The sequence below is a fragment of the Temnothorax americanus genome, unplaced genomic scaffold (assembly GCF_048541705.1).
Source record: "Temnothorax americanus isolate GAGA-0224 unplaced genomic scaffold, ASM4854170v1 Scaffold18, whole genome shotgun sequence".
Taxonomy (NCBI): Eukaryota; Metazoa; Arthropoda; class Insecta; order Hymenoptera; family Formicidae; genus Temnothorax; species Temnothorax americanus.
The window spans coordinates 2749753-2763844 of NW_027509318.1; the positions used below are offsets into that span (position 1 = coordinate 2749753).

The following is a 14092-nucleotide window of genomic DNA, read 5'->3' on the forward strand; positions in this document are numbered from 1 at the left end:
ATCTAACGTAATTTGAATATCTCTCTACCGATGTTAATATTCAATATAGAATCTGATGGAATAAAGATGTTATCTCTAGAAAGGCGGAAAGCTTTTATCTTGAAATCTGTTAAAAATTTTTCACCTTTACGTATCCCGTGACCCAGCTTTCTACATTATATAACGAAACTCTGCAACGTCGTAACCATAATTATCTAAAATTCCGGCGGGCGACATGGAGCATTAAATAATAATCGCGCCCATCTTGCATAACTCCCGCGGGGGTCGCGCGCGGCATCAAAACACCGCGAGCCGGGTTATTCCCGCAGTAGAAGGGTCGCATTTACAAACGTGGAAGTTGCGAAATAATTCGTCACGCTCGGACGTGTACAATGATACCTGATCCGCGTGTGGTAGAGCACAAGTGGAGAAGCCCCGGGTCGCGGACCGAAAAGTTTTTTAATAATTACAGAGAGCCCGCGGGGTTGGCGGATGCGACCGTCGGTGGCGGTGTCGGGCAGTGTGAGGTGAAGCAACGAGAAAAGGGGATCGGCGACGGTGAAGGGTTGCAATTGAGTCGGATAGTGGTCGGTCGTCCCTTTTCCCTCCCGGCCCCTTTCTCACACCCCGTTCTGCCCCCTCCCTTTCCCGGCCACGTCCGTCCCTTCCCGCGCATTCACCGTCCTCGTTCCTCCCTGCGGGCATTAATGGGAAAAGTTTGCTTTTATCTTTTAAACGCGCCCGGCAACACTACTAATTTCTAACTTCGGGCGTTACTTGTACCTACTCCAACGGTCTCGAGTGTACCGGCACGACCAGTAACGCAGTCACTATACTTTCCCGACCAATAGAAAATCACCGCCATTCGTTCTATCCGCGCGCGAGATCTAATGGGGCGGCTTGAAAAAAAAGGAGAACAGAGACGGCGGGGAATGAGGGAAAAAAAAAACGAAAGGAAAAAGAGGCATCGGCGCGTTTCTCGACGCACTCGCCTTCGATCGGACGCCGCCTCGTTTCAGATCGGCGAATCGAGACGTATTTTATTTAAAAGTTGGCGAGTAAGAAAAGTATTATACCGTAAGAAGTTTGCCAATTTAACATTATCGGATATTCTCTTTTCTTTTCGTAGACTCCACTGCGTGTCAGTTGTATTTGAACGAAGGTCTCACTGTCCGTACTCGAACAATGGTATAAGTTTAAATTCTGTTTTCGCATCTCTTACTCTTCCGCGTTTATGCAAAATCAACTTAAACTCTTTTATATGAAAAAACACAATATTTTATAACACAAAATGTATCATTATCTCTCTTCTCATATATTATTTTTTTCTTTTTCAAGACAATCTTGAAATATGAAAACGTGCGAAATATTATATAAAAATTGTGAGTTTGGAGGGTCAGTTTTACACTGCCTATCTCGAATTAATATATAACGACCGCAGCGTTAAACTTGACGTGTAAAATACTTTTGAAACATGTTAATAAATAACGCACGCTTTTTTTAATCGCTATAAAATCGCCAGTGATTTTAAACGTCAGTAAATCCGTTGTACGAATTTTATAATCACTTTATACTTATATATATATGCATTTATTTATTTATGCACACAGAGTTTTTTTTCCTTCGTAGCTTAATTAAAGACTATAGCGAGGACAATAACGCGCGGGGAAACCCGAGCGAGATCATTAAGATGCTAAATCTCGTCTAGTCGAATCAAAACCATCACGCTCGAATGCCGCGAAGGGCTCCCGGGAAAATGAAAGAACTACACGCGCGCGGACGCGCCTCTATATCTCCTCGGCGATAAAACGGATTTTACGTCGCGTTTAAAATAAGCCGTGGGACCGGTCGCGCGAAGGAGCAACGCCACTCGAGGTAATTATACCCCTGCTATCTCCCGCGCGAATCGTTAAGCTTGTACGTAAGTCTAAATAAATTGAATAAGAGCAGAAGGCACTCCAGTTAATTAAAAAATACATTATCCGCGCGCACAGTTACATCGCGCTCTGTGTACGTACGTATATCCCCGTCGCTGTCGCGGAATTCACGGTGACGTGTGAAATTGCATAGGGTGCGAAACTAACATCGCGTCCCGCGTCTCTCTGCGGGTGCTTCTTTCGAAATTATTATTATTTTGCACATTGCATTCGGTTCTTCAGCTGCGTGTAATTTCTACGGTAAAGAACCACACAGTAATCTCTCTCTCTCTCTTTCCATAAAACATATTTATAAAATAGAATTATGCCGCGTAACGACGGGTTTAATCTTCGCCATTCATATTTCATATACCTTCTTTCCACTTTAAACGCAATTCTTTTGTAACGATAACAATATCGTTTTCTTCTTTGTTTCGTGCGTTAATTGTAAAACGTGCGCTTGGAATAGAAGTAAAAAATAATTTATAGTAAACGAATGGGGCAATAAAAAATAATTTTAATGCGTTTACGGCTATTGATTTCACGGCACTTTTTATACGCGGCCAATAGTTTTCTTGAAGTATAAACACGATATCGATTTGTTTTGTTTATTTATTTGAACTGAAACCAAATCAATAAAGTTGATCGTTAAACAGAGCTCCCAGGCGCCGAAACACTAGCGCGGATCGAAAGTATTCAAAGGAATCCAAAGCGTAATGAAAGCAAAATATAAGAAATCCGGCGTTGTCTTTTCCTCAGTTTCTCAACGAAACAATTGAGCGAATTTTCACGTTGCATTTAAAATAAGCCGTCAAATCGACCGCGAAGGAGCAACGTTCCAACGTGCGTCAATTAGGGCTCAAAGCTCAAACAGATGAGACACTTTAGGCCTATTCGTTTTAGCTGAATTTCTTGCACACAGTTCATCTTTTCTCTTTTTCTTTCCGAAACGTGAAAAGAAAAAGTGGAAAGATGAACCGTGCAAGAAATTTAGCTAAAACGAACAGGCCTTTTATAGCGACTCAGAGAAGCATTACAGATCGCACAGACGAGTGACTTCGCGTAGCGCTTAATAACACGATCGACGAACATTATAAATTATAAAAATATTTTCTATTGCCTCGACATTGAAGTAAAGAAATAACCTCGGAAATAACTCACCGGCCGATGTGCAGCAGCGGAGTTGTAATACTGCGTTGATCTGTAACGTAGAAATATTTTTACATTAAAGCAAGTTAATCAATACTTCAAGTAAAATAATTATCGCGCTCGTTAAATTTTTAAAACTTTATTTTAATAGATTTCTGATGCCGCGAGCGACCGCGTGTTTCCGCATTAACTTGTTCGCATAATCAATTCGCGAAAAATTGTGCAATCAATATTACGGCCGTGCGAATAAGAGAGACACGACGTTCGCGACGTATAACGTCTCTTCTCGCACATGCCGGAGATCGAACTCCGAAATTGCGCCGGAGTAAAACTCGAACGAGTATAACGAATATCACGTAATGGGCGAATCAAGTCGCGCTTGAGAAACTCGACGGACTGACGGGACAGCAAAATATAATAAACTAATAATAATAATTACCTCACGGTTGCCCCGCTGTCGCCCGATGCCTCCCAGGGCCTCCTCCTCCTCTCCTCGATCCTCCTTCGTTGGTCCGTTGTCGCATCTCCGTCGACGCATTCACTCGCGACGCGGCGAACCAACGTTCGCGCACGAAAATCGACGATGTCATCGCTTTTACGATCGCGCGACACACTTTCGACACTTTGCACGACACTCCCGGTAATGAATCTCGCGACGCGGCGCGTATACTTTACTTACACAATGCGAAAATCACGGCGGAGAAGCTACGAATGAAACTATACGATCCGCTTGACGCCCGTGACCCTCGACGTTTCGCAGCCATTTGCAGGTAGTTTCCACCATCTCGGCGTCTACCAGACGCCGAGATGGTGGAAAGAATTCATTAATTGTAAATCGCGCGGCCAACTTCACTCGCCAGGAGCAACCGTCGCGAGGACGCTTGTTGCTTGTGAGGCGATTTTGGATTAACTGCAATTAAATCATCGATTTATGAACAGTGTCCTATCCCCCCGTGAAATGAGATTAAACGTACGACGTTAATAGAGACTCTGATTGCTAATCGAACGCGTCGCGACGTCACTCGATTTGCCGAAAACGGCAATTTCATTCTGAAGCCGGACGACATAACGCGAGTCAAGTTGACGGCTGAGAGAAGCGAGACCGATCATCCGAAAAAATATAATTATGATCGAAAGTCAGTATTATCAAATCAAGAGACACGGTAGTGTCTCGCGCCAAGTACACGCGGAGCGAGACCGACCGTGACTCTTTTACGCGACGCGACGGGTTGCGAGTACCCGAGATGTTGAGATCTCGATAACGAGTGAACGGATCAAGTTCTAAGTAGGCTTGATCGATAGCTTGGGGTCCAATTAGGGGGGGGTTTCTCTCATAATATTCCGCTACGTGCCCTACGAGCGGAGATATTGCGACGCAAAGTCCAAATGTGAAAATTTATTTTTAAGATACTTCTTCTACTAACGCCGACGTCTGATATGATGACGTCATAATCAGAAACGTTACTTTCACTTTTTCGACGCTGGCGGCGCAGGTATCGCTAGTTTCGATATCGCGCGCGTATTTCGAAATTAGGTCGATAGACTTATCGGTCAGAAGGAAGATTTCTATTTAGGTAAATTAGGTATATATATAAATAATATATATTGAGTTAACGGAAAAGAAGATTCTCTACGCTTGGCAGAAAATGCCGCTAGGGAATTTTTAAGTCGATTCTTATGAATTAAGCTTGAATGCGATGTCTAGGTATCCCAGGTTGCCGATGACGAGGTCCAGATAGTGCGCTTCATAGTTTTTGGTGTCCAGGTGTAATAATACGTTGAATTCGATGTCTACGTGTCCCAGGTTGCCGATGACGAGGTCCACATAGTGCGCTCCGTAGTTTTTGGTGTCTACGTGTATTAATATCTTGAATTCGATGTCCACGTGTCCCAGGTTGCCGATGACGGGATCCAGATAATGCGCTTCATAGATTTCGGTGTCCAGGTGTAATAATACGTTGAATTCGATGTCCACGTGTCCCAGGTTGCCGATGACGAGGTCCACACAGTGCGCTTCGTAGTTTTCAGTGTCCAGGTGTAATAATACGTTGAATGCGATGTCTACGTGTCCCAGGTTGCCGATGACGAGGTCCACACAGTGCGCTCCGTAGTTTTTGGTGTCTACGTGTATTAATATCTTGAATTCGATGTCCACGTGTCTCAGGTTGCCGATGACGAGGTCCACACAGTGCGCTTCGTAGTTTTCGGTGTCCAGGTGTAATCGTACGTTGAATTCGATGTCTAGGTGTCCCAGGTTGCCGATGACGAGGTCCACATAGTGCGCTCCGTAGTTTTCGGTGTCTACGTGTATTAATACCTTGAATTCGATGTCCACGTGTCCCAGGTTGCCGATGACGAGGTCCACACAGTGCGCTTCATAGTTTTCGGTGTCCAGGTGTAATAATACGTTGAATTCGATGTCCACGTGTCCCAGGTTGCCGATGATGCTATATACCTCGGCATCCGTATAAATTCCGCGAAGCAGATGTATTGAATGAACACTCGATATACCACAGTTTTCCATAATATCAATCGCCGCGCCGAATCCGGCGTTATTACTCCGCGATGTGATCCGAGAGCAATGACGTCACGGTGAGTCGCGGGTCGCGGGCGCCGCGCGCCGCGGCGACACGAGACACGAGACACGAGTAGCGGGCTTGAAGGTGAGGTAGAAGACTAGGCACGGCGCGCGACGCGTTCGACGCGCCACTCGTGCGACTAGTCACTCTACCCCCACTCCATCCCCACCAATCATGTTGCCGAGAAGCCGCGCGCGCCGAGCGCGGCGGCCCTAAAGTCACCAGGGCTGGGTTCCACTTATCGCTCACAACGCTCGCGAGCATCATTTCGTCCTTGTTTAACATTTGACAAACAAGAAGGATGAAATGATTCCACGAGCGTTGCGAGCGATAAGTGGAACGCACCCCAGATTAACAAAGCACCGCAATTTCATGTGCGGGAACGTCCATTTCGGTTGCACCATTCAAACAAGCACGTGCGTACATATAAGATTACACCGTGGATGTAGAATTAGTGGAACCTAATGGGAGCTTTCCAGAGCAAGTGACACAAGTCGACACAAGCATCGTTCTAGCTTTATTTTTTGGCAATAAGTAACAAAGATAAAACGCGATACTTGTGTCGATTTGTGTCGCTTGCTGGAAAGCTACCAACATGTCGTAATTGCGGTACTTCGTTGATCTAGCGACTTTACGCATCCCGGCATTACTACTCTCGGATCGCAGCGCGAAGCAATGATACACGCATGTATCGTCGGGCTCCGGCGGTTCAGATTACGGAAAACTGTGATGTATCGAATGTATGTATAATAGTATAATACATGTGCTTCGCGGAATTTATAAGGATGCCGAGGTATGTCGCATTCTGTAATATCGACTTTCGATTATATACCTTCTTTCGAATGATCGGTCTTGCGCTTTTCAGTTTTCTCAATCGTCAATTTGACTCGCGCGTTATATCGTTCGGCTTCAGAATGAAGTTGCCGGTTGTTTTAGGAACACGGATAAAGAATACGAACGGACCCGAAGGCTGATATTTATGTGTGTCGTACGACAAATTTTTTAAGCATGTTAATTGGCTGCGGGATAAAGATTCTCGAGTTTCTAGAAATCCTCTATCTCGTAGCCAATCAGTACGCTTGAAGAAGCTTGTCGTACGACACATGAAATATCAGCCTTAAAGCAGGGCACACACACTTTTCGTAGAACGTAACGGTAAGGTTTCGACCAATCGCGTTGCTCAATTCTTACTTCTATGGTTACAGACGGTCGAATCGAGCAACGCGATTGCGTCGAAACCTTGTTACGTTCTACGGAAAAGTGTGTGTGCCCTGCTTAAATCGCGTGACACCGCGACGTGTTTAATTAATTATTAGCGATCACGGTCTCTATATATTAACTATTTAATCGTTTTGATATTTGGTGATCATGAGAGATGTCAGTGTTGAGTGTTCATAAATCGATAATTTAATTGCAGAATCGCCTCACAAGCAGCGAGCAGCGAGTGTAGCATCTTCGCGACGGTTGCTCCTGGCGAGTGAAGTTGGCCGCGCGATTTACGATATTCTCCGAGGAGAACCTCCGCCATGTTAGCGTCCACCTGCTTGACGCGGGATGTCACGGGACTCACGGGTCGACCGACGCCGCGACAGGCGTCAAGCGGATCGTACATAGTTTCGTCGTTCGTAGCTCCGCCGTGATTCTTTCGTCGCCGTGTAAATTAAGTACGCGCCGCGTCGCGAGATTAATACCGGGAGTGTCGAGTGTCGTGCAAACTATCGAAAGTGCGTCGCGCGATCGTGAGCGATGATATCGTCGATTTTCGTGCGTGAACGTTGGTTCGCCGCGTCGCGAGTGAATGCGTCGACGGAGTAGATGCGACAACGGACCAACGGAGGAGGATCGAGGAGAGGAGGAGGAAGCCCTGGGAGGCATCGGGCGACAGCGGGGCAACCGTGAGGTAATTATTATTATTAGTTTATTATATTTTGCTGTCCCGTCAGTCCGTCGACTTTCTCAAGCGCGACTTGATTCGCCCATTACGTGATATTCGTTACTCGTTCGAGTTTTACTCCGGCGCAATTTCGGAGTTCCGATCTCCGGCATGTGCGAGAAGAGACGTTACGTCGCGAACGTCGTGTCTCTTTTATTCGCACGGCCGTAATATCACTTGCACAATTTTTCGCGAATTAATTATGCGAACAAGTTATTGCGGAAATACGCGCGGCCGCTCGTTTCTTGCATTAACATATTTTGAAATCAGAAATCTCTTAAAATAATGTTTTAAAAATTTAACAGCGCGATGATTATTTACTTGAAGTATTGATTATTCTGGATCCTGCTTTAATGTAAAAATATTTCTGTGTTACAGATTCAACGCAGTATTACAACTCCGCTGCTGATGCACATCGGCCGGTGAGTTATTTCTTTACTTCGGTCAGCCTATCCTCACTCCATCTCCAACACTCATGTTGTCGGGAAGCTGTGGCCCCATTCTGGACATCACTGATCAGCGCAGCGATAAACCGCGAGTGTTCGTCGATCGTTATTAAATCCTCGCGATATTAAGGGCTCGAACTGACGAGCGACTTCGTTTAGCGCTACAAGGTGTCTCGTTTGTTCAGGCTTTTGTAATGCCGTATCGCCGCCGCCCCCGTTAATTAATCCTCTCTCAGTCCTACTCCCTTGCCTCTGCCGCGGAACCTTCTTGCAAGATATATCGAGACTCCACGGAGAGAATTGGAGAATATACGAGATAATTCTCTGACGACGAGCTCGGATTCCACTGCGATTATTGGTCTCCTCGCGCATGATTAATTAACTCGCGCCATACGGCGGCATGTCTGCCTTACCGACCTCGCCTTTCCAATGTATAATACATATACCATGTACATGTAGTAGTATACAAGTACATATACCATATGTATATACGCGTGCATACGCTTGGGCATATCTGAGATATCGCGACGTGAAGAATTTTACTCCGAAAACCGAGCGATGAAAACCGCGTGATCATTCCGACAATATTAATAATATTTGTGTCTTAAGATAAGCAACAATCTCGGTACATTATTTCTGGAATGCAATTAAGGTACAGAAAATGAAAAGATTTATTCAGAGCAGCGTAATGCTCTGCGAGCAAAAATATATGCTCGCCATCTCGCGACGACGGTTATCGGGGTTAACCACTGAAGCTAGCCATTAAAAGAGTTAATAGGCAGTAATTAGCTCAAGATGCTTCGGGCGCGATATTAAAGCGCGAATTAAATATACAGTCAACATTATACTTTAATGGAATTATATACTTCATGCTTAATAATTTATAATTTTCAAATAATATTGCACGAAATGTAATTAAATTAATACCGCTCACTGAGAAGCAGTAGATTATTAAAATAAATTGGTAAGCCATAATTATTATAGATAGTCATAGTTGTCTTGGAAAAGTCTCGTCGCCGGAAGTGCACAGATGTAATAAATTTGTGGTCACCATAACAGATTACGCGAAGTGTAATGTGTAATTAGGGTTAACCCAGCCGTCCCGTCGTACAACATTGTTAATCCTAGTGGAAAGAACCGCGATTGGTCGGCCGTTTCGTGTCGCGGCGAGCCGGCAGATAAAGCTGTCCGGAAGTAGTTTAAGCCAGCCACGGACGTAACTACATCTGGACCCATTAGGACCGGAGATACAGCTCGTTACGAGACAACGAGCTTTCGACCCCGGACCCTCCGCCGGATGCTAATGGTAATCAGGAACCGTCGAAAGGTAAGTCGAACTGTGCTGGTATCAGGATACGAAGCTTGATCTCGTCCACGAGATAAGATAAGGCGACTTCGCCCCTTTCCACGAGGATAATACAAATAAATACCCTTACTTGATGTACGAAATTGATTCTACGACATAACAATACAGCCTCACATAGAAAAGTCCAGCATTTAATTAAATTTTCCAGTTTAATTTTCTTAAAAATATTATAAATTCTGAAAAATCTATGAAGATTCAATTCAGAATATTTTGTAAAAACGATTTTAAAAAGTCCAAGCAGTCCCACTTGTTCTCCTACAATTATTTTTCTAAATAATTCTGGTCTTGTTTTTATCAGTAAAATAATAAATATCCAAATAATACAGTATTATTATCTGTTGGTCCGGACGTTTCCAAATTAAACAAATTATTTGTAAAGAAGAAAAAAATAAACATACAAATAGATATCTCAATCAAGGGTATAAAAGTATCGCACGCGATTCGATCTAATTGGATCAAAGTATATTTTGATGGCAATCTATGCTGTATTTGGAAGTATCTATGCTATAGTGATTTTTACGCGGAAAATTTCACAACGCGAGATGCTGCACAAAATTTGTTCTGATATAATGTCGAATAATATTACAAGACGTAAAATGGCGGAGGTGTGAAATCCATAATGACAAACCCTGCTAATCTGCTAATACTCCGTACTAGAGCGCCGTTTCTAAGCACTTCTCGCACAAAGGAGATTAAGGGAGCCGGTTACATTGATGGAATACAGTATGCCTCGCGTGTCTGTGCGCGTTTCTCTACGCAACACCTCGCCTCGATTAATTCAACTTCCATACTGCAGAACCGTTCGTGCGAATTGGCGTTCCTTGGCAGTGAGAATATTTTCGGTAATATACAATACGCATTACGCGACGCGCTATAAATCGATACATTCGATTGAATGCTTTAGTCCCCGTGAAAAAAGGAGAAAGAGGAGATTTGTAAAAACCCGTGGCGTTGTATACACCCGATCGAGCGCGGCGTATCATCGCGGCGAGACGCTTACGAGCGCACGAACGCCACGAGAGACGTTCGTTGGTCTATGCAAATTATCAGCGGTGAATGCAGCCGACTCGCGGCTACGCCGTATCAGGCTTAACGTGCATTAACGTACGCAAGACCCGCCGTGCAACATTATAAAGTCTAATATATGTAGAAGGGAGGAGGCAGCGCCCGGCGCGTGCCGCGCGAGCCTCGAACAACTTCGCCGACTTGCTTAACTTCGGTATTAGTATAGTTTGACCAAATAACATTACCGTGCTGCTAAATGATAATTGATATGCAAATAGCCGATAACGTGAGAGCCTTCGAACATCTTTCTTCCGTAAGTGTATCGATACGAATTTTCTTTTCCGTTCTGCTGAATATATAAAGGTACTATAGTTTCTGTAATTCTGACATCTGATAGAACAGAATACTTTTGATATATTTATAGAAAAATCGATCATGTCAAATTGAGTCAAATTTGTGAAATCCAAGATATTTTCGAACGCAACGCAGCTAATAAATTTTCTATAAGATGCACTTTACGTAATTACGGTCTCAGATTAATCGGTGATTAGAAATTCCGGAACGAGATCTGAAGTAACAATATTTCTGCTTGCGCTTAAAGCGCCGTAATTTCCATCAGGTACAAGTCACCGAGTCATATAGTTCCATTGTCGAGAGAACGAACTAATCGTATTCACGCGCGCTATCTGATTACGGCGCTACACTGTGTCGCCGTCATAAAGCGAAGCAACGTCTACTTTAAAATCTAGCATGCATAATGCATCGTATGCATGCGGCAAACAAGAGGGACCGGGGGATAAACGCGAACAAAAACACGTTATTCTCTTGCCGTATGCGCGCGCTCTCTCTCTCTCTCTCTCTCTCTCTCTCTCTCTCTCTCTCTCTCTCTCTCTCTCTCTCTCTCTCTCTCTCTCTCTCTCTCGCAGCCAGTTAATCATCGGACGGTGGAGAAACCTCGTTTGGAAATGTCGCTTTATGACCTGTACTCAAAAGAAACCCCCCACATATGGAAATAAAAGGCGAAGCTCGAGCATGACGTCGCCACACATACCACGATACTTTTTTAATATCATTTCTGTTATCCTTTGATAGATTCCAATCCATCTGCAGCTGGACGCTTCTATCCCCGTAAAACTGACAAGTCTCAGTGATGTTTAAAGCTTAGTGCATTCGTGTCATTTGTGCACACGCTATATAATGATGAATATAGATTACGACTTTAAAAGCACTCGTCTCTCTGACGGTTTACACTTTCGTGGTTGTCGTGAAAAATAACTTATCATTTTTTCCGTTCCGTAAAAAAATGATAATGCGAGATACTTATCTAACGGAAAGCTTTGAATCTTCTTTTCATTTATTAAGATAAAAATTTTAATAATATAAAAATATTACCATATATAAAAATGTGTTGTAGAGACTCTTAGTAATTTATATATAATCTAGATCTTATAACAAAGTCACTTAAGAGTTTGCAACACATTTTATATACGGTTTATTTAAAAAAAAAACACGGACTGTGAAATAATGTACTGTTCGCTGTATAAAATAAAACTAATGCATACACGGGTTACATATATGTAACATATTATGTAATATATAATATAATATATATATGATTATATTGATTATACATATAATAAAATTTGAACGCTTAAAAAATAGATTTTCTCAAACAACAACCTAAGATATCTATTTTAAAGTAACATTTTCAACAACGATGCAAACTGCAAGCATGCGAACGATAATTCAAGACATCCTCGTCTTCAAAAAGAAACAAACGCAAAGAAAATGTGAAAAGAAAGAGAATTTAAGACAGAACTTTCTTTAAGATTAATGCTACATAAGATTGCTCTTTCCTAGAACACGAATAATGTAATGTAACAGATATTAAGATCACAAATATTACGAGAATTTTGCGAAGGACCATTAAAGCTTAAATTATATATAAAAAATTAATCTCGATTTTTTCGTAAAATAATTAATTTCTTATTTTTAGTCATTTATTGAAACAAATGAATCAAATAATAATTCAGATAACTGACTGATTTTTTTAGCAGACATTAATATAACAACAAAAAATAATAATATTCAATGTCGTCACGAAAGTATATTATTTCTCATATTCAGTGATTTTTCTCTCCAATATTATTCTTTCGCGAATTGCGAATTGTAAATCTCTGCTTTAGCCACTCGTTTGAGAATAACGCGTTAAAGGGAAACAGTTCTGCAGTTAACAACGCAAAAGTAATGCCAAACTGATGGCATAAATCCATTGTTCGCCTCCGCGAGTGGCTCCTGCCTGGCGTAAGAGGTGGATCGGAGGAAGCTACAGCTACGAGAGGGACCCAGGGTGGAAGTGGTGCTAAATTTAGCAAAAAACGAAGATTAACCTTTTGTCTCTGGGCCCGCCACGGTGTTCCTTTGTCCGAGTTGAGCACTCTGTCGCGACACTCTGTTTTTGTCCAATGGCGCGCGCGATCCACTCCCTTTCAAACTCTCTACCGTCGCCGACCGATCCCTTCTCTCCTCTCGCGTTACCTCCGCAGACTGGCCACCAGCGGTCCAGTCCTTTCGGGATTCGTTTCAACCCCCGTTCCGAATACCTCAGTTTGCCAACCCTTTTACACAACCAATGCTCGTATCCAGACATCCACCTCCAGCCGCGTCCGACCCCCCGCTCCCCTCCTTCTCTTGCCAAAGTTAAATCCCACGTCTCTGTAAAAGCCACCCTTTTTGCACCCCCACCTTTCCTGAGCTGGCGTGTTCCTCTGGCTTTTCCCGAATTGCACCGGCGGTGGGCGCATGCAAAGGCTTGAAATATTTTAACCAATCCTCGTGAAATGTGGCTGTAAATACGATATCTAGCCTCGTCAGTGTCCTCTCTCTATCGCGGTTCTCTCATTCTCCTCATCTTTCTCGATTCGCCATCATTCGCGAGCTTTTTGAGGTGCGCGCGGATCGCACCGCAAATGAATTATCCGATGTAATTCCCGCCAGAAGTTACACAGCGGCGAGTGGCATGTCGCGAATTGGCGAAAAATCGGCGGGATAAAATGATGAGTGTGTAGGATAGTCTCGAAATATAGATTGCCTGTCTTGGCTGCTCGGTAATCAATACATTATTCATATTCATAAGAAATTCCATGTTATATGTGTTCCTATTAACAACATTATCTTTTCATTATATTTACTTAAACGTAATGTAAAAATAATTTCATTGATAAAGACATATAAACAGACAAGTTATAACAAAATCGTTACGTAAATAGTCATTTGTGTCAGTAATTTTTAAATAATTTCTTATTAATAGTTCCGCGGTAAATAGAGAACCTTAAATATACTCTATCATCGCAAAGCTCAGCTTGGAAGAACAACAAATTATTGCCTTTATGTACAAATGTTATAAATTTAATATTTGTAACAAATGTGTGTTATGACAATAAGTCTCCTCTCGTATCGCTGATGTCGCATGTTCGCATCTCTTCCGGCACGTTGAAGTAGAGTGCACTGAAGAACAATTCGGGCTAAGTAAGTTATAGCCCGTAGTAAGACTGTGGAAAGAGAATGGGTCGACCACGGTACGGTCGGTCTGACCTCACCGCGAGGCATTCCACTGCTACTTAACGCTCAATACGTTCCACTTAGGGCTGACCCGCGTCTACCCTTACCACTAACACCGCCTCGGACGTCGACATCTCTGCGTATTAATTTCGCAGGTC

The 14092-nt window shown here is 43.1% G+C and overlaps 1 protein-coding gene and 1 long non-coding RNA gene across 9 annotated transcripts in view; one reads left to right on the forward strand and one right to left on the reverse strand.

Annotated features, from left to right (window-relative positions):
• LOC143896326 (agrin) overlaps positions 1-14092 on the reverse strand; it is a 459794-nt gene that overhangs the window by 261402 nt on the left and 184300 nt on the right. For 2 of the 8 annotated variants that reach the window (XM_077404122.1, XM_077404121.1), the window contains exons 1-2: positions 3484-4147; positions 3057-3096 (exon numbers count right to left, since the gene is read on the reverse strand). The exons of the other annotated variants lie outside the window; for them this stretch is intronic. In XM_077404122.1, coding sequence (XP_077260248.1) covers positions 3057-3096; positions 3484-3582 — 139 coding nt within the window. In that variant the 5' untranslated portion in view covers positions 3583-4147. Of the gene's footprint in view, positions 1-3056; positions 3097-3483; positions 4148-14092 lie in introns of those variants that run through there. 8 annotated transcript variants of the gene reach the window in all.
• Positions 7153-14092, forward strand: part of LOC143896331 (uncharacterized) — a 254905-nt gene continuing 247965 nt past the window's right edge. Inside the window, exons 1-2 of the long non-coding RNA XR_013256615.1 lie at positions 7153-7523; positions 7935-7978. This is a non-coding gene — a long non-coding RNA (uncharacterized LOC143896331). The remainder of the gene's footprint in view (positions 7524-7934; positions 7979-14092) is intronic.